Raw genomic sequence first — 25,780 nt, 5'->3', positions numbered from 1 at the left:
CTCGTAACGGCTTCACTTAATCAAAAAATCATAAGAGACCATTTTTGTAGAGCAGTAAATTTCCTACAAAATCATGAGTTCCGCAATCCGAAATAATTTTTTTCATCGACTTATAAAATTCATAATAAAAACGAATATTTTCCTTAAAATAGCCAAACTTCAACTATGAATATCTTTTAATCGGTTGAGTTTTTGAAAAAGTCATAAGAGACCTTTTTTGTAAAGCATTCAATTTCTCACAAAATCTATGCCACGGAATATTTTTCCAAGCAGTTGGAAGCGAGATATAAATTTTTTTATCTGATTATTCGAAAAAAATAGAAACCCGCAAAGCGGAGGACCTTCCCGTTATAATTAAGAGCTTATACTTGGAGAGAATTCTTTTTAGGTGTCTACGAACCTATTTTTCAGAGTATAAAGTCAAAAATAAATTATTCGATTTTTTTGACCCACCCTAATGTATATATGAAAAATATATCAAAATGCATGTGGGTACTCAAATGAAAGCTCTTGAAGAGTGTAACATCGGGATAAGCTCATATTTTTAATAACGTCAGTATTTAAGAAAGTACAGTGCAATTTAACAAGTTATTATTTAATTAAGCAAAATTTTATTTATTCATAGTTCATATAGTGACTGCAAGGTTGCTAGTCGGTATAAATCGACTTTACGAAAAAATCGGTTGTAAATAATTAAAATTAAAATTGTGAATAATCTAGAAGATATACGATAAAATTAATGAGGAATTTTTTTGTAAAAAGTGAAATTTGCTATAAAAAGAGTTTATTATAAATGTTCTGTACCTCCAATACTTTAACCAGAATATAAATTCGAACTTTTTCTTTCAAAATTGTTGGGTAAAATACAGGTTAATTATTTTAAATTAAGAACAGTAAGTAAAGTGCTTACTTAAATTAGTAAAATTCTAGAATCGAGAACTTTTTCTCTTAATCTTTTATTTTTATAATTTGCGAATAAATTTCTCGGGTTAATTTCGAACCGAATATTTCGAAATAATACAGTAAAAAATTTTGTTTCAGTGCATTAAAAAAATTTATGTTCAATTGCTACAGAAAAGTGTTAAATATGTAAAATAAAATTTTTTAACGCACTGAAACAAAATTTTTACTGTAAAAAATGAAATTTAGAATAAAATATTTTTCATGAATCAAATAGGTTTTTTTTTTTTTTTTTTTTTTTTTTTAGCGCAAGACCATACATTATGACATATTAATATTATAGTAATTATATTTTGATCCGATCACTAATAATTAATAATTATTTCGTACATTTTTCAATGAAAATACCTAAATTTTCGCCACCCCAAACATCCATTTGCGTGTCATATTTTCCCAGCTGCTCGAAGTAAGCTTTATCGATAACAAACAAGCCGCCGGCGATCATTGGCGTCCTGATAGCCTGAGTAGGATCTTTTTGCCTCGATTGCCTTTCAGCTTGACTCAAATACTCCCATTTAAATACTAGGCTCCAATCGAATCCACCCCTCAAATCAGCCGATGCACCTGGTGACAATAAATGAATAGAATAATTACAATACAAACCACATATGAACTTTTCCAATAGAAATTGTCTTTTTGTACCTATGTATTGAAATGTATCCATACTGATAACGTCGATTACCGGACAGACTACACGAGAAGGGTCTTCAGCGACTCTTTCAAGCAAAGGTTCCAACCAATCGGCATTACACTCGCAATGAGAGTCCAGGAACGTCAGAACACTTGCCGTCGCAGCGTCAGCACCACGTACTCGCGATCTCATCAGACCTTCACGTTTCTCATTACGAATAACTCTCACTTTATGAATCTTCGATAGCTCTTCGCCGTCTTCCGCTATTCAATTTTGAAAGACAATAAATTATTTTATTTTAATTTAAGGTATTTCATTTTTATTAAAAAAGAAAAAAAGATAGAAGAATAAGAATTTTTTTAATTTACAAATTATTAGTAAAAATCAATCAAATATTTTGGAATTAATCAGTTTTACGGTTTACAATTTTTTAAGCCTTTAATGAAATTCAGAATTTTATTTCATTCACATTTTTTTTCCTAAAATTCATAAAAAATAGAAAAAAAAATTTGAATTACTTATTTTTTCAATAAATTTTTTTTTTTTGGAAAAAAAAATAATAGACATTTTGGAAAAATTCTTTTTCATTTTTTTAATGAACTTTTATGCTAAAATAAATTTTAATCAATGGAAATAATTTTCAAATGCAAAAATTACTATAAAATACTTCAAACAATTTATCTCGATTTTAAATTTGAAAATATTAATTTGATTTTTCCAAAAATTTGACTTTTTTTGGAACATTAAACAAAATTTCCATAAAGTTTATTTATTTTTCAAGTCTTGTTAATAAATCTTGACGTAAAAAGTAAAAAAGAATAAATGATTAATTTTACTATGTTTAATTTAATAAAACTAATTACTTCAATATGATTGAATATAGCAATTTTTAGGATTTCTTAATAAATAAATTATAATGGAGAGATTTTGTTAAAAAATGCTACGATATATTAGAAATAAATAAAACATATGGATGCATTTTTTTTAAAATTAAAATTTATTTGTTACATCAAACTAAGAAAAAAGATTATTTTTTTTTTGAAATCTGTAAGTACAAATTTTTTAACTTTTAAACTGATAAAAATCAATTTTTTTATTTTTATCAAATTAAAAAATGTAAAAGTGCATTATTAGTGTTTAAAATACTGCGTCGAATGCTTTTTGAAAATAAAAATCGAATGATGCATTCAAAAGTTATAGTTGTTTAAAAATTCACATAATTTCGTATTTGGGGCTTTTAAATTTTTAATTAAAATTTTTAACTTCCCGCTAAGAAAATTGAAAATTTTTTTACTTACGATGGTCACTGAAGTCATCTACGAGGATTATTTCTTTGATCAGGTGCTCAGGACTCCGGTTTAATACACTATAACAAGAATTTTCCATTAATTTATTTATTAATTTACAAATTTACTGCATATAAATAAAAAGACGATTTCGTGGTAAAATACTGAATTTATAATAAATAATGAATTTGGCGTTGTTTGTTACTTCTACTTCCACCATAACTACTCGCACTATTTGCAGCTAAGGTAATGGCTTTAATTTAATTATAATATTGTAGAATTTTTTAATTTTCTTGTTTATAAATTATTTATCAAAAATACCAATAGAAACTTGTACAAGTTTCATTAAAAAAATAATAATTAGAAAGAATTCAAAATGATTTGATTTTTAATCATTTTGAATACTTTCAAATCCTTTTTAATACTATCTCTTATGGGTATTTAACATGGGAGATCATTTTTAATTTTTTTATTAAATAAAGGGTTTGTCGATAAAGAAAGTCAATGAATTAAAATTCTTTTTTCAATTTCTTCTAAGCTATAAATTTAAAAATTGAAGAAAATGTTAAAAAGAAGAAAAATCGACAAGTTAAACAAGTAATTACTAAAATCATTAACTTGATCGATGACCACGATTGAAATAATTAAGACTACCACATAAAAATATCTGGCTCACCACTTTGCCCCTGAACTTTCTTAATATAAAATATGAGACGTTAAAGAGTGAAAAATGTCTTAATTAATACCTCGGTTACGAGAAAAACTTTTGATATACGAGTAAAAAAGTGAAAAAAGATAAAATTTAGATCACTTAAAGGGTTTCATTCGCCCCCATTACGCCATTACTCCTATTTTCTTCGTCGTAGCTTCGATGCACGACGAAATGGATACCAACGGAATTACGATTACGAAATTCCATCAGTATCCATTACAAGTTCTTTTTAATTTTTTATATTCTCCGTTTAGTTTTTCTGTACTTATATATTTTATATTTTATTGGAACTTTAGAAAAGCCAGCGGAGAAAGATGTTCGCTATTGGAAATTTTATTAATTTCCGGCGGTTAAGTACCGACCGGTTTATTTCCGTATTGACATTTCCTATCTTTCAACGTCAACTCTATTTATTCTAAATGTATTTTCAATTAAATTTCTATTATTGTTTACATAAAAATGTTTTTACAAATTTTTTATTACCTAACGACTGTTCGCAGCAATGTTGATCTTGCTTCGTTGTGAAAGGTTATAATCACGGAAGTGGGTGGAAGGTCTCGTCGCCATTGTTTCAAGCGGCACCTGGAAAAAAAATTTTATTTTTTTTCATTTTTTTTTTTTTTAAATACTTTAAATAAAATTAAATATTTGAAGGTTTCAGTTCAGTAACAAGTCAGACAAAGTTTGATTAAATTTAAATTAAAAACTAAAGTAATTAAAAGTTATGATATCCTTTTCACGTAAATAAACACGCTGACAGAAAAATTACTTGATTCAACGTAAATATTCTCTTGAAAATTAAAATATTGTTTATATATAATTAGTTCGTATGAATTCAAGAAATTCACAAATTGAATCGAGAAAATATAACTCAAAGATTGAGAAAAAATTTGGAATTCAAATTCAGACTAAAATTTAATTTTCTACAAAAAAGGACTTAGTCAATTTTATTATATCTCATACAGAAAAAAATTTTAGAAAAAAATTAAAAAAAAAAAAAAAATTTTTTTTTTGAAAATTTAAACACTTTCTGGAATAACAATGTGGAAAAAGCCTGGAAAAAATGTTTTTTTTCATTTTTAAAAATTATGAACTTTTCAGAGCAAAAAACGTGATCATTTAATTTTTTTAAAAATTCGATCGAGTGAAACAAAAAAAACGGCTGGCTGGATTAATTTGGATCTTTGTAAGATTTTTGTAAAGATATTGAACTGTAAAAGGCACACTTAACATTAGTGGTTTCCTCAATATTTTAAATCCAGCGCTTAATTTTCCAAAAAACCACTAAAAGCCCTTTTTTTGTTGAATTTTCAAATTCATGTGACAAAAAGAAAAAATTTTTTTCTCAAAAAAGCACTGGCTAGTCATTAAAGAAAATTCATTCAAGTACTTGAAATCCGCCTTTAACTTTCTGTGAGATTATTGGTTGCTGAGATATCGATAATCAAATACAAAAAGATCCTTTTCCATTTGAAGACCGATATCTCGGCGAGTGGACGTATTAAGGTGAATGAAAAAAGGAATTAAAGCTAAAAGTATCCTATTCTAATAGTGGTTAAGCAAATAAAACTTTTTCCACATCCGTAGACCAAAAAAAAAAGCTAAAAAAACTTCAAAAATTTTTTTGTTGCTGGTTTTACTAAGACCACTCAAAAACCGCGGAGGCTACAAAATTTCAAAGTTCTTATCCAAAAACTAGACACTTGGAGCTACAATTTTCTTTTTTTTTTTATTTCTTGTACGACCATTTCTCTCGAAGTTACGGCCTGTCGTAAATTGCCCAAAAATTTGGAATTTTTTTTTGATCTTTTAGTTTTTTCCAGTAGTGTAGTTTACTCATAATTTTAATTTTAATTATTTACAAATGACTTTTTCGTATAGTCGCTTTAAACAGATTATTTACATCAGGATTTATGGTAAAGAATTTAAATCAAAATTACCACTGAGATATTTGAAGGTACAAAAAAAAACCCTTTTTGAAGAAAATTTAGTTTTTTACAAAAAAGTTTTTCTACAATTTCTTATATCTTTAATATTTTTAATATTCTAATACTTTACTCATAAATTTGATTTTAATTACTCTCAAATTATTTTTCCTTACACCTGCTACATACAGAGTTTTTACATCAAGATCCATTGTAAAGAATAAAATTTAAAATCGTGGATTAAATATTGAAGATAAAAAAATTGTTAAAAAACTTTCTCTCGAACTAAGTAATTTTATTTTCAAATTGCATAATTTTTTAACATCATATCACAATTGTAAGTAAAATATAAAAAATTTATTATCAGTACTACTTAAACTTAAGTAAGCTCAATTTTTTCTTCTTTTGTTAGAATAACCTTTACATTTTAATAAAGGTACTGAATACTCAAAAAATCCTTTAGCCATATCAATAAAACAAAGGGAAAAGAAGAATTTTTAAAAAGTAGAATAAAAAAATAGCATAATGAATACAAAGGATAATTCAACACACGTTTTGTGAGTTTATCTTGAGGATGAGATAAAACGAGTAAAAAAGTTTGGCTGACATATTGAGGATCGTTTTACCGTCTCGCCACATTTATGTAGCTTGTGACTCGTGACGCGTATTTTTTATTCTACACCACTTTTATTGTAGTCTTTTATCACGTCTTTACTCTTCTATCGTATTTGGTTAAACAGTGTGGCATTTATTAGTCTGAAATAAATTTTGTATGATACATCTGATCATCAGATTAACAGTCAAAAAAAGTAGTAGAACGGTTGACCCAACAGGCCTTTCCCTGCAACTTCCCGCTAATTTCAAATGCAAAGTGTTCCAAATTTCACCAATTATGTTCTTTTAGCTGACAAACATGGTTTGACAGTTATTTTGAGATCTATAAGCCCCAAAATAGAATTATTTGTCATACTCGCTCCAAAAGTTCAATTTTTAAGTTAAACTCGGCTTCGCTTCGGCCAACAATTACATGTGATCTGAGGCTTTTCTTATTTTCCTTCCCAAGGGGTGTAATATACTATTTAAAAATATTTGAGAAGAAGAAAGAATTGAAAAATTATATTAAAAAACATTTGTGTTGATTTAAAAAAAATTAAATATCTCACGAGAAATCTATCAATTTTGATGCTATGTGCAGTAATCGATGTATTTATTTGAGTAGAAGGGCTGATTAGATCATAGAATTGATTGAAACAAGGGCGTCGAAGTAATTTCAAAAAAACAATTGTTTAAAAATTAAAAAAAATCGAATTTTTGAAGTTTTTTCCGAATCTACACTGAAAAAAAAATTCTTGACTAGAGGGCGAATTTTCTTGGCTCAAGAAAATATAAAGAAAGATTAGAAATGTCTTGAATGAAGTCAAAGTTTCTTGAACCAAAAAAATTTCTTGCTCCGAAACAATTTTTTTTGCCCTCTGAACGGAAAGTGGCAACTTTCGTCCCGCTGCGCTAAACAAAGTTACCGCTTTCCACATATTTGTTGAGTGTGATATACTATTGTCTTTCTAAAAATTTTCTTGGTGCAAGAAATTTTTTTTTCTGTGTACCGTATCAATTCGGTCTAAATTTAAAGAAAATTTTAATTCAGTTAGCTTCTTTTAGATGCCGCAAATTGCTTATCGATCGGATAATCCGTTACAAATCTCCACGACGGCTAGATAAACATTAATGGAAAAAAATAAATAAGGACAGTAAGCATCAAAAATTGCTACAAGAAGTAAATAATTTTTAATTGTTACACTGTCTTTGTATTATGCATATCTATGATCTGGAAATATATCCAGGCATATATTTAACTGGGCAAATTTTTAATATGTTACATATATATTGTCGCATTTATATCACACATATAAAATTATATATTTAAATATATATCCAGGCATTCATATTTTTTTCGTGGGGAAAAGTTATGAGATGTTTGCATGTTTATATACACATTTAAACACGTACGCACATAAATACATCGATTTTTATAATAAAACACTTAAATAAAAAATAATTTAAATTTAGTTTTTTTTTTAATTTTAACCTTATAACAAATTAGATGAAGAATGATTGAATTAAGTGATTTAATTAATTAGCGAAATGCCGACAGTAGTAGAACAAGGGTTCTTTTAAAACGATTCAGCGAGGGAATGAGTAATTGTTAATTAGACAACTATGTACGTACAAATAGTTAGAATAGTTGTCGGGTTGTCGAGTTAGAGGATGGAAGAGAAATGGGTAGAGGCGCTAGAATAAATTGATGGCAACATACCCACGAACGGAGTTGAGGCTGCGTTGATAACCAACACGCGGTCGTCAGACCGAAACCATTTTTCTCCTATCGCGGCTCAATGGTTATTTGCGATGTACATCCGTGTCGCGAGTCCATCGTTGTTAAAATTTCCGCGATTGCTATCTTAATCGATCAGTTATTTTATACCCAATCATATTTCATTTTTATTTACTTGTTATTGATTATTTGGAAATTTATTGCGCGGCTCTTTTCTGCTTTTTAGGAGATAGATTTTGAATATTTTTACAGATCTTTAAATTATTTTAATTACTTACTAATTATACTCCGCTGAGATAAAATTTTTTGATTTTGAAGAGAAATATTCTGGAAATCATCTGGCTGATGATATGTATACAGAAAATTATTCGTGGGGGATTAAAATCAGAATTGTGAGTAAACTATTAGAGGCATGAAAAATTGACGAAGACCTTTGTTATAGAAAATTTAATTTTTGATAAAAAAAAGTTTCTTGTAAATTTTTCGTATCCTCAATGTTTCACCTGTAATTTCGATTTCAATTGTTGACTATGGATTTTTAAAAAAATAATCAATATATTGCGGCTATACGAAAAAATTGTGAGGAATTCAAATTTTTTATAACTACTTCTCTGAAAATTGTTGGGTAAGATATAGGTTATTTTGTTTAAAAAAAGTATGCATAGGTGTCCATGTAAAAAAAACGTCATAAAAGAGTCATAAGCTTAGGATCCTAAACGTGACATAATTTAAGACATTTTTATGACAACTTTATAATATCAAACTGAAATGAAATTTAGATTTTAGCAAAATATTGTCGCAATCACTCAAAGAAAAAATGTTGTAAAAAGTACTTTCATGACAATTTTAGGACACTTTTATGACAACTTTAAGACATTTTTATGACAATTTTAGGACACTTTCTTGACAACTTTAGGATACTTTTATAAAAATTTTAGGATACTTTAATGTAAGAATTTAAGACACTTTTATGACAACTTTAATACAATTTTAGGAAACTTTTATCACTTTTGGACACTTCTGAAATTGACGTAAAAGTATCCTAAAATTGGCCTAAAGTTGTCATAAAAGTATCCTAAAATTCATAATAGTGTCTTAAAATTGTCCGAAAGTTGTCATAAAAATATCCTAAAATTGTCTTAAAGTTATCATATAAGTGTCCTGAAATTATCATAAAATTGTCCTAAAGTTGTCATAAAAGTGTCCTAAAATTGTCATAAAAGTATCCTAAAATTCATAATAGTGTCCTAAAGTTGTCATAAAAGTATGCTAAAATTGTCCTGGAATTGTCATTAAAGTATTCTAAAATTATCAGAAAAGTACTTTTTACATTTTTTTTTTTGAGTCATTGCGACAAAATTTTTCTAAAATCTAAATTTCATTTCGGTCTGGTGTCATAAATTTGTCATAAAAATGTCCTAAATTGGGTCAAATTTAGGATTCTATGCTTTTGACTCCTCTATGACAATTTTATAAGTTTTTTTTTACACGGGTGGTTTAATTGTTAAAATTGTTTAATGCGGAACTTTTTCTCTACAAGCTTGATTTTCATTCTCTTGATATTCACAAGTATATTTTTTGAATTAATCCAACCTGAATGTTTTTCTTGAATTAAAAAGTTTTCATTTCTGAGCATCTAAATAATCAAAGAGTATAATTTAACCCATAAAAGTCTCCACGACATTTATCACCACATAAATCTCGATGACAACATTTAAATTAACAAACTGATAAAAGATAATAATATGCTTTTTATCATGAAAGAACCGCACTTATAAGTTCATAAAGATCAAGATAAAATGATCAGTTGATTGCTATCACCGACGTGCACTTTTGTACTTTATGTACACACACTCGTACCCGTACTTGAACCATATATATTTATTTATTTGTATACATACAAAGGGAGGTTGTGTTTGTATGTACGTAATTGAAATGAGTACACGTTTAACTTTCGCATCGACAACACATACATGATGTGAGAGGACAGAATCGAGTGCACCGAGTGCCTGCCGATCCTTCGTATTCGAGTGCTCTACTCTTCTCATACCATGTCCACATGAAAATCCACTCAATTGCGTCAATTGATTACTACATGTACTTGCTCTAAGATCGCTAAAATAATTTCGAGGTAGTAAAATTCTCGATCGGTCATTTTTATTTTATTTATTTTTTTCAATTTATTGATTAATTTCGTTGGAGGTCATAAGCTCATTATCATTAAAGAGTTTGAAATTTAAAGTGTAAAATTTCCTTTTGGATCTTGAAGCAGGTGGTAAAGAAGTAAACTTGGTTGTAAATAGTTTGTAACTTGCAGGAATTAGTAGGAGTTGTAAATCTTTTTAACAGTAGATTTGTAAATCTTAAATTGTTATGTTCTTAATTACTTACGAAATCAACTAAAAACTAATTACAAATGTATGCAAATATATTTCCTTTGTCTTGTATTTTTGCCATTTGGTTTTGGCCTTGGCATATAAATAAATAAATAAATAAATAAAATAATTAGCTACGAATAACCAATAAAAGAACTTTAGCTTAGTAATTAATTAATATTTTTAATTACATTATACATATTTTGGGTGCTATTGAAAAAAATTTTTAAAATGATATTGCTATCACAGGATCAATTAATAAAAAATTTATTGACAAATGTCAGAGAACAAAATTACAAAACAAAACTTCTCCAAAATCTTAACATAAAAATTCTTATTTAAATTATAATATGGCCGTAATAAAATTTTTCTGATTCTCTTTATTACATCGACTAATATTTAGGATATAATGATATTCACATGGACAAAGAGAAATAAATGAATCAATATTATTCAAAGCGAAATTCGAATCTATTTATAACTATTCAGAAAACTTATCGTAATAAATTAACTATCTCTGAAAACCTTTGAAAGGCACAAACGTAGCTCAAAATCTTTCTAATAATATAAAATTAAACGTAGAAACTGATTTTATTATATAATTACCCCGAAGAAAAAATATTCTTTATTTATTTAATTATGTATAGATAATAATATAGATTTTTCGGTGTTAACATTTCAGATATTTTTTCAACATTGCATCGTATTTAAAGTATATTTTTAATTATTTCCACTGTCTTTGTAATCCTCTACTGAAATACAATTTAAAAAGACACACGAAGCTTTGCGTTAAAGGTGCGCGATACTTAATTAATTATAATTATTGCTCTTACAATCCTCAACGTAAATTACAAAAAATTTACATACACGGTTAAATGAAAGAGAATAATTAGACGTACGACTCGCAGTAACATTGTTTTCTACAAAAATAAATTAAATAACAGAGAGTCAGGTGTACAACGAAAATAAAATTATTTCTAGGTTTAGACTTTCCCTACAAATTTTATTTAGCTTGATACTCGAATTTATTTATAACTAATCCAGAAATTTACCATGATGAATTAACTATCGATTAAAAACATGTGAAATATTTAAAAGGCATAAATTCGGCTCAAAACCTTCCCAAAGATACTAAATTTAAGGCAGTCTTTCCGTGTAACTACTTATTGGCAGATTTTGTTAATTTTTTTTTCACAGATTAAAAATAGCGTTTACTAATATATCTCAAAAGTAGTTAAACAGGGGGGTGGTATATACACAGTCGGTAAAACAGATTTGTGAGTACATATCCACATTAAGCTGGGATCTACATTGCCGACTGTAGGTTCGGGGCAAGTATCGTCTGTGGATATGGGCGACCTATTTTTACCGACAGTAGGTGTTGCCGGCGGTAGATATGTATGTCATTTTGAGGTTATGGATGATGTTTTTATCGAGGTTATAGGTGGCGCTGGTGGGGAATTCTGCCGCCATCTTACTATCCGCCATTTTTAAAAATTTATCCGCTATTTTCCTACCATTTTGAATCCGCCATCTGGTGGCTGCTATCTGAAATCCGCCATTCTGAATCCGCCATCTGGTGGTCGCTATCCACCATTTTGAATCTGCTATGTGATATTTGTTATCTGGTGGTTGCTATCTGACTCCGCCATTTTGAGTCTGATTTCCTCCATTTTGTTAAAAAATGCACCTGTGATCTAAGCATCAACTATAGTTGCTTAGATCAAAGGTGCATTTTATTGTTCATAATCTGAAAAGGTTTATATATTCAAACCGCATGTATGACGGGTACATGCGAGAAGATACGCCATCTGGTGAGGTTTTTGTCCATCTTAGGTTTAAGCCTGTTCAAGGTCGCCTAACTGCGCAGTTTTCTTTGTTCTATTTCTAACTGCGTAGTAGATGACGTCATCAAACAAGTCTAAACCTGTTCAAGGTCATGTAACTGCGCAGTAGATGACTCATACTGTTCTTACTGCGCAATAGATGGCGCTATCAAACAGGTTTTTAGGTAGAGGAGTGGGGGTAACTGCGCAGTATTTTCTGTCTATATAAGCAGCTCGCCGAGAGCGTACTTCACAAAAACGAAGTACACATCTCCAGTGAAGTACGAGCTCTCGGTGAAATACATTTTGTCCCACTCAATATTACTAAATGTAAGTACATATATTCATTTAATTTTATTACCTTCTAATTAATTAGTTAATTGATTGATTAATCAATTAATTAAAATATTAATAAAAAATTTGAATTAAATTATTTTAAAAATATGATTTCAATCATTAATAAAAAATTATTAATTTATAACAAATTATTAATTCATTAAATCATTAATTAATCAGCTGATTAATTATATTTTTTACAGCAATCAATCATGGATCTTACCAAGATAAATAAGGTTAATTGTTTTACTGGGATTCTTCCTGTTAAGAAAATGAATGAGTTGGAATTTAATCGAAAATATAAGATTAACGGTATCAAAGCTATTACAACTCAGTATGGGACTAGGATTGTTGCTAATGTAAACGATGAATTTAACATTTATCTACCATCAAGAACTATTCAACATCTAAAAGATGATAACTTCATGAAGAGTTTGAATGAATTAATAGATTCAAAGTATCTGTTTCTGCGTTATCATGGTGGAAAATATAATAAATTTGAATTTATTAATTCTAGTCTTGATGTAAAAATGTCCAGTGGAATTATTTAAACAATAAAATATTGGATATCAATATAAATAATTCATTGTTTTTATTTATAATCCATCGTTTTAAATTTAAGATCAATATTTATAATTCAAATGTTAATGTAGATATGTCAAGGATTATATTTTTTAATTTAAATTCCCGCGCCTCTTACAGTAGTGACATCTACTATTAGTTTAAATTCTACACATCTTACAACAGTCACATATACTATGTTTATTTATCGCGGGGAATGAGAGTGGTTCAAACCTCCCAGTCCACCGCTACCTTTTACAGTGACACCTTTAGGAGAGTAGTGAAAGGTGTTACCAACGGTAACAGTATGCTGCTGTTGTTAGACTATGCCTCCCACTCCTCAACCATATACCTATGCCTGGCGCGTCTCAAACTTTATATTATTATTAGACTGAATCTTTACAGATGTTAATTTAAAATATGTTTATTTGAAAAAACCTAATTTTCTAATAATAATAATAACTGATTATATATTCTTTATAACTTTTATTGTTTACATTAATTGTAATTCTAATTTAATATTTATCATTAACGTTTATTTAAAATTATTTTGTATTTATACCCAGTAAACATAATAATGTTAAAATATCAAGGCTGAAACAAATATGTAGTAGTAATGATTATTTTTATTATATTTATTGATACATTAAAATACTAATAGAAAAATATAAGCTCTTATAAAAATCAAATTATAATAATAATAATAATTAAAAAACATTCGCATTACATTCATAATTGTAATTGTCTAATGAAACAATTCTTTATAAATTATACTACTACAAAATAAATATTAGTTATAAAATTAAGATAAAACTCTGAGTAACAACAATGATTATGTTATTTCAAGCGAAAACAATTATTCATCCATTTTTTTAATAGTTAGCTCTGGAAAATATCTTTGCAGAAAATCTCCTATAAAAATGTAGTCCTCCAGAGTTGGATGTTGATGGTTCCACATTCTAAACCACCAACAAAATTTTTCATTAATAATATTCAAGATTGTTGGTTGAGCTGCAATAGTAAAAATTCCTTCTTCTATTTCATCTTCACGGTCTAAAATTACAGCTAATCGTTGATCTACAGCTGCAATAATTTCAGTTAACGATAATTGTTGTAACCATACTTTTGGAAAGATAGCTTGATATTGCAGTTGTTGTTCAGAACTTGATAGATATTCCAATCTATTTTCATCGAAAAACCCATCATCTTCATTATTAAGATTGAAATTTGTTAAATTAAAACTGAGAATTTGAAGGTTTCTCCGCTGTTGATTTACTGCATATAAACCTTGCGATGCTGGGAACATCTCAGTTATCAAATTTCCACTAAAAAAATAGTCTTTAGCATTCAAACTCTCGTCACCTTCCCTAACGAAACACCAACACCTTTCAATATCAAGTATTTCCAATCTTGTTTGAGTTTCTCCAATTTTTAGCTTCATTTCACTAAATTCAATCTTGCCTTGTTGTAACTTAACGATTTCTCTCTTAATTTCCTCAAATATTTGATGTTTGGAAAAGTTTAGATACCACTCTTCAGGTATCACCATTTCGTAGCTTAAAGCACTACCCATCTATATAATTAAAAAAAATAAATATATGAATTAAAATATTTTATATGTATTAAAATTTAAAATATTTATGATAAAAATTCATTTACCTTGCTGTTTTAATTCCACTTTGCTATTGTTATTGATTTTTGCTTATTTAATACCGCTTCGCTATTGATTTTAACTCTGTATATGATACTGATTCTGTGGTTGAATAATTATCTATTTTGGTAAATGTAACACATTCAATATAATTTATTCATAAAATTATATTTATTTACGCTGTTACTATTGTACTGTTCCACTAAGTATACTCGCCCCCACAGAACCCTATCTTACTAGAAAGTTCTTTCTTCCTATAGAACCAGAGGGCCCTACAATCCTCCAATAGAAACTATCAGATCGAAAACGCATGATGCTGATTGGTTCTTTCATTAGGTACACACTATACATAGCTGGCAAGTTGACATTTTTGATGTTAACAAAAAATGTTGATAAACATTGTTATGTAAAAATTATTGGATAAATATGATAATCATTTTTCATTATCCCTAAATCCGAAATTTCATCAAAATTCATCAATTTCTTCAATTAAAATTTAATTATTGAAAATTCTGCTTTGAGGGTGCATTTGGCGTGTAAAAGCAGCCAATTCAAAAATATTAAAAAAATTTTCTAGTTATAACTTAATAATTAGATCTTTATTTTTGAAATTAATTAACTATTAATATTGATTGAATATCATTTTAATTAACATTTTAAAAATGATGTGAGGAATAGTATATACTTTGATACATTTTGATTCATGAGAATTTTCATGGTCAGTTATACAGTCAGTTATACAATCGGATATCCACCATTTCAAGAGGGTGATTCAACTTACAGCTATTTGAAATTATAACTATTTTATTGATTTAAAAAATTAATTAGTTAAAAAACTTGTTGATTATATTTGATTAATTTTAGATGTAAAAATATGATAATAATAATAATTTTTATTTTAAAATTATCATTTTAAAAAACTAATAAGCGATTGAAGCGCCCACCTTTAGTTAAATCGAAAAAAATCTTATATATCGATGTATTTTTTAAAAAACTAATATGCGACTGAAGCGCCCACCTTTAGTTAAATTGAAAAATCTTAAATCAATATTTTTAAAAAACTAATATGTGACTGAAGCGCTACCTTTAGTTAAATTGAAAATCTTATATCGAAATATTTTTAAAAAAGTAATATGCGACTGAAGCACCATCCTTCGTTAAATTGAAAAATCTTAAATCAATATATTTTTAAAAATCAATACTTACTTTCAAATGGTTATATAAAATAACATACAACTTTTAATTCAAACAAATAAAAAAATATTAGAAAATAATAATGGGCATAAAAATTGATTTTCATAATAAAAACATCTACCATTTAAGTGTATTAGTAACAGGATTGTAAAATAATTTGAATATCCAAATTAAATATATTAAAATTATCTATAGATGAGGGTATTACTACCAACAGCAGTACTGTAAAAGTATTTGAACTTAATGACTAACAATAATTAATTCTATTCTTAATTAAATGTGTTAGGATGAAATAATAATAACAATTATAATTCATTTATTTTAGATTTATTGAGTGCTTACAAACCAATCTTTTAAATTTTTACATTTTCCAAGGCACATAAATCAGATAAACGATCATGATAATTACAAAAATGATTGTTACAAATTTTCATACTTTTTAGAGAGGGACATTTGAAATTATCGAGATCGATTACAATTTTATTATTACAATCAATTAACTTTTGAACCCATAACTTTTTCTCGATACCTTTTACATAAATAATTTTTTTATCATAAGTTAAATAACTAAGAACTTCTTCAGCGTGTGAATGATTTAATTTTTCAGAAGCTTTTAATATATAACTCCAGCCTCTCTAAGCTTTTCAATAATTGACATGATTTCATTCGTGTGACTTGGATTTCCAGCAGCTTGAGATGCCATAAGTAGTCGCAAACGATCAACTAGTTCATTTGGATCATCCCAGTAAACATAGTCCATTGGTAATCCCTGTTTTCTTGCAATCATATATTTTGGTAACCCTTTACCGAACTTGGTGATAAAATCAGCAATGTATTTTATTGAACTTGATTGTTGTATCTTCATAAATGGTACGATTTGGATCATAATTTTTCCTATGAGCGTTGGTATGTTGAATTATGTCCAAGTACTTTTTCTTATCATCTGGGGTGATGAGTGCATCCTCTGGTGATTTTCTAAATAATAATTCCAACAGGAGTTAAAACAACCCAGGAGTTATTGGATAATTTTTTTCTTTGACAGTTATTGTATCATTTGCAAATGAAATAGGTGAATCACCCATATGCATTTCACCACGTTTTCTGCGTACACCATATCTCATATCATTATCTTTATGTTTTTTACTTAAACGTTGTAGATAATTAGTGAGAAGAGGATTTCTACGAGCTGGAGTACTTGTTGATGGTGGTGGCTGAGTAATAGTAAGTGCTGTATTCTCAAATGAACTTTCATCATCTGTTATTAAACTGTTGTATACTTCTGGATCATCATATAAAGATTTTTCAACCTCTTGTTTTTCAACCTGTGGTTTTTCTTCTTTTTAATATTTTCCCCTTTCAACTTTGAAGATTCAACTATACTCTGGAGTGGTGTCACAATAGGCTTGAACATTTCCTCCATAGCTTTCTCAGCTGTATCTTTACCCAACTTCAACATCTTGTGCTTCCGTCGGATGGCATCACTGGCTTGAGATATCTGATGCAGAATATCTTTCTGCTTTGATATTTCTTCAGGCTTCATGTTGACAGGTTAACGTCTACAGCATGTATGACTATCACACTCTAAAGTACCTCAATTTATACTAATGAAGCAGTCGAATCCTTTGCGATACCTACCACTGTTCAATTCACTGTCTTTATCTATTACCACAAACCCATATTTATTCCAACATGCCGAGCATAAATCTCTGAATGAGTTGTACGACATGTCTGTATTGACATGATCATTATAAATATGCTTCAGATTCATTTCATCTTGACGGAATAGCACGAGAAAGTTTGCATTATCTCTAATCAGATGCTTCGGTATTCGTGTATAAGTTTGACAGAGATAAAAGCTGTCTACATCCTTGTGTCGACCCATGCAGAAAAAAGCCTTGATGTGATCTTGTTTTTCACAAGCAACATCATCAAATATCATCAGGGAGTTAGGTTTAGCATCTTCAGGCTTGATTACAGCTTCATGTTCACTGAATGTGAAGAATCCAATACCATCAATCTGTTTAAGCAGCGTCTCCAGGAACTGATACTTTGGTTGGTTAAGAGACTTTGAGTAAAGATATATATTCTCAAACCTCAAACCGTTTGGATGTACAATAAGAGACAGTAGAGCGTTGGTCTTTCCACAGTTTGATGGTCCGCAAAACACTGCACGGATACTGTTGGGAAGTAATGCACCGTGTCGTTTGAGTTTCACACCGGTCCCTTGAACAATTTGATCAAAATTGATAACTGGCAACTGAGCTCTTGATTTGCTGCCCATGACTGCTGATTAGATTCTGAGCTCAAGGGGTATATATACCAGCTTATATAGATTAGCATGTCAGTCTTTGATGTGACATGTCTGAGAGCAGACGTGGTGAAGGTTTATTCAACAACATAATCAATAAGCTTCCACTTGAACTTCACATACCAAGATATCAGTATTGTGGTCCGGGAACAAAGTTAGCCAAAAGGTTAGCTCGAGGTGATCCAGGCATAAATCCTTTGGACTCTGCGTGTAAGGAACACGATATAGCTTACTCTAAAAATCGTGAAAATTTAGAAGCCCGTCACGAGGCTGATAAAATTCTTGCTGAGAAAGCGTGGCAACGATTTCAAGCGAGGGACGCTACTATTGGTGAAAAAGCTGCTGCTTGGAGTGTGAATAAAATCATGAAGTTGAAAAGACGTTTCGGTATGGGTCTTAAAAAAGAAAAACCTATTACCAAGCGTAAGACAATTAAAAGAAAAACAATGAAGCGTAAGACAGTCAAAAGAAAGACAACCAAGAAGAAGGATGTTGCTCTGAGACAGATTGTTGATGAAGCTAAAAAGTCCATGCAGCCTGGTGGAGATCCAGTTAAAACAGCTCTTGGAGGTGCCCGCAAAGCAGTCAAGAAAATTGGTTGGAAGAAAAACGTTCGATTGCCTCGTATTCTACCAGTTCCATCAAAGATTGGTGGAGTACTTCCATTCTTGATTCCCCTGTTTGCAGGGTTATCAGCGGTTGGTGCTCTAACAGGTGGAGCTGCAGGTATTGCAAAAGCTGTGAACGATGCCAGCGCAGCCAAAAATCAATTAGCTGAAAAGAAACGTCACAACTTGAAGATGGAGGAAATAGCTGTAGGTAGAGGATTATACCTCAAACCTTACCGTAGTGGTATGGGACTTTATCTGAAACCATACCCAGAAGGAGCTGGCTGCAAGAAGTCAAAAAACCAGTAGAGCTACCACATCGAGCACTGACTAACATCGACTTATTAAAGTATGCCAAGCTGCTTAAAATTTCAAATTTTCGTGGAGTTTTCATGAGAAATGATTTACCAAAATCTGGACCAAAGACAAACGAATCAGCAATAATAAATTTAGATGATAAACTTGGACCTGGAACTCACTGGGTTGCATACAAGAAGAATCATAATCAAGTAATTTACTTTGATAGTTTTGGTAATCTACAAACCCCACAAGACTTGATGAAATATCTCGATGTAGGTAGCGTAAAGTACAATTATAAAAGATATCAAGACTTTGATACAATCATATGTGGACATTTGTGCTTAAAATTCCTGGCTGGACAACTATAAATTGAAGTGAGTCGAGACAACAAGCGTCAGTCATGGCAGAGTCATTCACCTTGACACTATCCGGAAACTCCTCCATACTGGAGGCAAATTATTTTCCGCCGATTGAGCTATCACCAACAAAAAATTATGTACTTGGGCTTGTTAAGCTCCTAACATTTAATTCAATACCAAATATTGATGTTGGTGCTAATAAATTTTATGTGTCATCAAAAAGATCCAAAAGAAGTACAATCAAGAGATTTCAAGAAATAACTATGCCAACAGGGAGTTATGAAATTAAAGATATTGAAACTTATATAAACAAGACATTACCTGAAATAAGTTTCACTTTAAAAGCAAACAACAATGAGTTGAGAAGTGAAATAAGATGTGATCAATATATAAATTTTGAGCCTGAAGATTCCATTGGATCATTACTTGGATTTACCAACCGCGTGCTTGAACCTAACACAGCACATAAATCTGATTTACCAGTCAAAATATTGAAAATCATTGCTCTGAGAGTCGAGTGCAATATAACTACTGGATCGTACATCAATGGTGAGAAGAATCACACAATCCATGAATTTTTCCCGAGGGTTCCAGCAGGATATAAGATAGTGGAAGTGCCAACAAACATCATTTACCTACCAGTCGCCGTACGAGCAATACACAACTTGAGGCTCCGCATTGTTGATCAGGACGGGAGAATAGCAAATTTCCGTGGCGAGACTATAACGATAAGACTGCATATAAAAAGCCTGTAATGGGTATCGTATATGAGACAAAGACTGGTAACGGGTATAAAAGGATTGCAGGATGTCCAAAGATTATCAGTCATCATCGAGCTCTGAAAGTGTTGACACGTCAAAACGCAGAGTTCCTAAAAAGTCTAGGACTAAAATTACGTGGAAAATTCACAAGACAAAAATAAATTTTTGTTGTCTAGCTTGTGTGATACCATGGCGGAAATCTTAGATATAAAAAAATCAATTATTTTCGATGAGTCTATTGCACACTGTGAAGCTCATTCACACTTACCATATGCATCATCAACATTCAACAACAGTGATGAAATCAGGATTGCTGTTCAACATCAAGATCTGTGCTTGCTCCCAAGCAAGAGCACATTACATTTTTATGGAAGAATGAGGAAGGCTGATGGTACTGCTGTAAGTGCTACTACGAAGATGGTCAACATGACTGTTTGTCATATGTTTGAAGAGATACGTTATGAGCTCAATGGTGTAGAAATCGATAGATGTAAGAATGTTGGTATCACCAGTGTTATGAAAGGATACGCTTCTCTGAGTCCGGGACAACAAAATATTCTGGAAAATGCTGGTTGGATTGTTAATGAAGATGACAACAAGCTGACTGATAATAGTGGTTACTTTGATGTCTCAGTACCGCTGAGTTTCATTCTTGGATTTGCTGAAGATTATCAACGAATTATCGTGAATGCTAAGCATGAATTGATACTGATCAGATCAAATACTGATCAAAATGCTTATGTTGTTACCGTTGAGAATGAAAATGTTTCAATTACGATTCAAAAAATTGAGTGGATTGTACCATACATAACAATGTCTGACAAGCAAAAAATTATGGTGCTAAATTACATAACCTCCGATCCAGCTATCCCAATCAGTTTCCGGACTTGGGAATTGTATGAGTATCCACTGCTACCAGCTACCAACAAGCATATTTGGGTAATCAAAACAACAAATCAGCTTGAGAAACCTCGTTTTGTTATCCTTGGATTCCAAACAGCAAGAAAGAATCAATCGAATCAAAACGCAAGCGAGTTTGATCATTGCAGCATAAGAGACATTAAGCTGTTCTTGAACTCTCAGAGTTATCCATATGGAAATTTGAACCTCAACATTGTGCATAATCAGTATGCCTTGATGTATGATATGTACACAAATTTTCAAAGTGCTTACTATGGGAAAGAAGCTGAACCGCTATTGGCTAAGAAAAAATTTCTAAGTACAGCACCTCTGTATATAATTGACTGTTCCAAGCAGAACGAGTCAATCAAGTCTGGACCTGTGGCTATACGTCTGGAGTTTGAATCGTCAGCACAGTTTCCAAATCAAACTGCTGCTTACTGCTTGATAATTCACGACCGAATAATTGAGTATAATAAGGAAAGGACCATGGGAACAAGCAGCAAGAGACGGAGAACGATTTCGTCGACGAATACAACAAATCAATAACATTATTGATCCTATACTAATCAATAAACTTAATGTAATTAAAAATAGTAAATAAATAACAATGTTTTTGTAATTTAATGTTTTTTAATTACAAACCTTACTAGAATAAGTATAAAAAATTATTTTTTTCCCCTCCGGGTGTAAAGCGTCAACTTTAGCCCCGCTGCGCTAAACAAAGTTTCCGCTTTACACCTTCGTCAGGGAAAAAAATAGTATACACTCCTCGGGAAGTAAAGTAAGAAATGTCTCAGATCACATGTTTGTTGACCTCGGCTTCGCCTCGGCCAACAATTACATGTGATCTGAGACATTTCTTACTTTACTTCCCTCGGTGTGTAATATACTATAGTATAAAAGTTAAGTATAAAACAATTATTTAGAATAAAAGTTAAGTGCACATATCAAAACACAATTCTCTCACAATTTCTGTAATTGTTTTCCCAGAGTGATTAATAAGCTTGAATTTATTATAATTGGCCCCAATGTAGTGTCGATTTAAAGTATTGCATAAGATTAAAAATTTCATTTTAAATATCATATCAGGATTGTTGAGATATTTCTGGTTGGTGGTAGCAGGGAAGAACGTTGAAAAGTGGTTTTCCAGATCGATTTCAACGTTGAGTCCATGATCTGTCATAACCGTTCTAATCCCAGTTAGCTTGTAAGTTTTTCCCACCTCAAGTTCACACATCCTCTTGAACATCAACGGGCTTGGAGTTTTATCTTCAACTTTGACACGCTTGAAAGTTGTTGATCTCTCAATTTCATGCATTGTATCAGTAACAGGATGTTTACAGTATGGTGCTATGATTGAGATTTCTTCAGCAGATTTCAAGTAGCAGATTCCAGCACGAGGTAGCAGATTTCAACAGCTGGTAGCAGGCTTCAGAAAACAGTTTCAGAACAGCAGATTTCAAAAGCTTGATATTTTCTAACACACAACACTATGGTACTTCACTCGTACTTCACTTCGATGAAGTATGCTCGCGGCGCGCTGCTTTTATAGCAAGGTAATGATGTCATCTACTGCGCAGTTGGAAAAATTCTAGAATAGTATGACTCATAATCTAAAAATAGAAACTGCGCAGTTATGATAGATGACGCACAAGAAGTTTAACATAACCTGAAATCATAAGTTAAATGGTGGGAAAGCATAAACATAACCTGTAAAATGAGTTAAATGGCGGGAAAGCATAAACATAACCTGTAAAAATGAGATGACGTAATCTACTACGCAACAGAAATAGAACAAAGAAAAACTGCACAGCTACGAGACCTTGAACAGGTTCAGAACTGTTGGATAGTGTCATATACTACATAGTTCAAAAATCTACTGTATACTTTGAATAACCAATCAAATTATCAATTAACCAAAAAGAAATAATTGACCAATAAGATTATCGAGTGGTGGGGGTAAAATCCAGAGATCGGGTTATAAAAAGGTTGAATTGATTGTAAGAGTCATCATTCAGTCACTCTTCGTTGTCAAGAGCAGAGAAATGGAGATCATTCTAGACATTCAAGGATTCAGAGGAGCTGATAATCGCTTCATTGTTAAGGAGTTGGCCTCAATAACAATTCAACATGATATTGTTAATATTGAAGAGTTGTCATACACACTATTTCAATCGCCATATCACTGGAAGGTGTTACCAGTCAACTATCAACGTCTGAATACCTGGCTGATCCGAAATTATCATGGAATCGGTTGGAATGCTGGAACAACTTCATATTACAAGCTCAAAGAAATTCTCAATTATTTAACTTGTAATAAAAAAATTATTTATGTCAAAGGTATCGAGAGAAAGTTATGGGTTCAAAATTTAATTGATTGTAATAATAAAATTGTAATCGATCTCGATAATTTCAAATGTCCCTCTCTAAAAAGTATGAAAATTTCTAACAATCATTTTTGTAATTATCATGATCGTTTATCTGATTTATGTGCCTTGGAAAATGTAAAAAATTTAAAAGATTGGTTTGTAAGCACTCAATAAATCTAAAATAAATGAATTATAATTGTTATTATTATTTCATCCTAACACATTTAATTCAGAATAGAATTAATTATTGTTAGTTATTAAATTCAAATAATTTTCCAACACTACTACTGATATTAATACTTATCAACAGATGGCGTAATGGTTTTTGATTTTTTAATTATGATAATCAATAATCAGTTTTTGTTTTTCTAAAATTTTATAATTAATATTTGTTTAAATTAAAAGTCATGCATTATTTTATATAACCATTTAAAAATAAAAACTGAGTATTGATTTTCAAAATATATCGCTAGAAGATTTTTGGATTTGACGATACAGAGCACATCAACCCCATATTAGTTTATCAAATAATACATAACTTTTAATTTAAATAAATATTAATAATATTAATAACAAAATATTATAAACTAATAATAATTATTTATCTTTTATTTAAATTAAAAGTCATGTATTATTCTATATATGTATATATAACTAGAAAATTTTTTTAATATTTATGAATTGACAGCTTTCACGCTCTAAGAATAAACTGATAGTAGATGGCTCTAGTACAAGAAGCGCGAAATTCAAACTATCATTATGATAAGTAACTTAAAAAATTATGATTAAGTATAACTTATTGAATTTGAATTATAAATATTAATCTTAAATTAAAAATGTGAGGAATTATAAATAAAAACAATGAATTATTTATATTGAAATCCAATATTTTATTGATTAAATAATTCCACTGGTCATTTTTACATCAAGACTAGAATTAATAAATTCAAATTTATTATATTTTCCACCATGATAACGCAGAAACAGATACTTTGAATCTATTAATTCATTCAAACTCTTCATGAAGTTATCATCTTTTAGATGTTGAATAGTTCTTGATGGTAGATAAATGTTAAATTCATCGTTTATATTAGCAACAATCCTAGTTCCATACTCAGTTGTAATAGCTTTGATACCGTTAATCTTATATTGTCGATTAAACTCCAACTCGTTCATTTTCTTAACAGGAAGAATCCCAGTAAGACAATTAACCTCATTTATCTTGGTTACATCCATGATTGATTGCTGTAAAAATTTTTTAATTAATTGTAATGGTTGATTAAATGATTCTTCATTTAATTCATATTTTGATTAGACAGTAAATGAATAATTACGATTAGTAATACTGATAGGTAGAAGATGTATATCACCAAGAACTTGTACTTCAACTTGTCGTCACCACCAGCTCGTACTTTACTGGAGACGTGTACTTCGTTTTTGTGAAGTACGGCTTGAGCGCGCTGCTTTTATAGCCAGAGGATACTACGCAGTTACCCCCCACTCCTTTACCTCAAAAACGGTTTGATGACGTCATCTGCTACGCAGTTAGAAATAGAACAATGAAAACTGCGCAGTTACGCAACCTTGAACAGGCTCAGACCTGTATGATGACGTTATCTACTACGCAGTTAGGAATAAAGCAAAGAGAACTACGCAGTTACCGTGACCTTGAAAAGGTTCAGACCTGTTTAGAAGTAGACAGAAATCTCGACAGATGGCGTATCTTCTCACATGTACTCCTCATACGTACAGTTTGAATATATTAATCTTTTCAGAATATAAACAATGAAATGCACCTGTGATCTAAGCAACTATTATTGATGCTGAGATCACAGGTGCATTTTTTAACAAAAATGCAGGAAATCAGAATCAAAATTTGAAATGGCGGAAATCAGACTCAAAATGGCGGAGTCAGATAGCAACCACCAGATGGTAAATTTCAGATAGCAGATTTCAGAGAGCAGACTCAAAATGGCGGATTTCAGACTCAGATAGCAGCCACCAGATGGCGGAAATCAGATAGCAGACTCAAAAAATTCTAGAACAGAATGAGTCATCTACTGCGCCGTTAGAAGTAATGCACGCTGTCACCAGATGGCGTTGCGTGAAATCCTTCTCGCAAGTAGTTGACATAACTTCATTTTAAATATATAGAACATGGATATACCATACTACAAATGCGTAATCCTGAACTATTGATCTGTTATGGCTGAGCCGAAGGCAGGTTAATAGTTGAGGATGCTTTTTAACCTCAAAATGTTGAACTCAAATTCAAAATGGCGGATAGCAGCCACCAAATGGCGGATAGTAAGATTGAAAAAATGGCGGATAGTAAGATGGCGGCAGAATTCCCCACCAGCGCCACCTATAACCTCGATAAAAA

At 30.3% G+C, this 25,780-nt stretch overlaps 2 protein-coding genes across 2 annotated transcripts in view; both read right to left on the bottom strand.

The window, feature by feature from the left end:
- The window catches only part of Pgant2 (polypeptide N-acetylgalactosaminyltransferase 2), a 181,634-nt gene that overhangs the window by 6,571 nt on the left and 149,283 nt on the right, over positions 1-25,780 (bottom strand). The window contains exons 4-7 of the mRNA XM_074252495.1: positions 4,073-4,171; positions 2,890-2,957; positions 1,603-1,854; positions 1,309-1,524 (exon numbers count right to left, since the gene is read on the bottom strand). Of these exons, the coding sequence (XP_074108596.1) occupies positions 1,309-1,524; positions 1,603-1,854; positions 2,890-2,957; positions 4,073-4,171 (635 nt within the window). The remainder of the gene's footprint in view (positions 1-1,308; positions 1,525-1,602; positions 1,855-2,889; positions 2,958-4,072; positions 4,172-25,780) is intronic.
- Positions 13,801-14,915, bottom strand: LOC141533730 (uncharacterized). Its single transcript, XM_074252755.1, has 2 exons — positions 14,604-14,915; positions 13,801-14,517 (listed from the first exon to the last, which is right to left on the bottom strand). Exon 2 carries the CDS (start codon positions 14,515-14,517, stop codon positions 13,801-13,803), a length of 717 nt encoding a protein of 238 aa, XP_074108856.1. The 5' UTR covers positions 14,604-14,915.

This window comes from Cotesia typhae, unplaced genomic scaffold (assembly GCF_013202065.1).
Source record: "Cotesia typhae breed Kobodo isofemale line unplaced genomic scaffold, CoteBio_Ctyphae scaffold_121, whole genome shotgun sequence".
In the NCBI taxonomy this organism is placed as follows: domain Eukaryota; kingdom Metazoa; phylum Arthropoda; class Insecta; order Hymenoptera; family Braconidae; genus Cotesia; species Cotesia typhae.
Note: the sequence above shows the minus strand (reverse complement) of the source record. Positions and strands in the feature narration are given on the sequence as shown.

Excerpts from the sequence above, each read along its gene's own strand:
- LOC141533730 (XM_074252755.1), bottom strand. The coding sequence starts at position 14,517 with ATGGGTAGTGCTTTAAGCTACGAAATGGTGATACCTGAAGAGTGGTAT.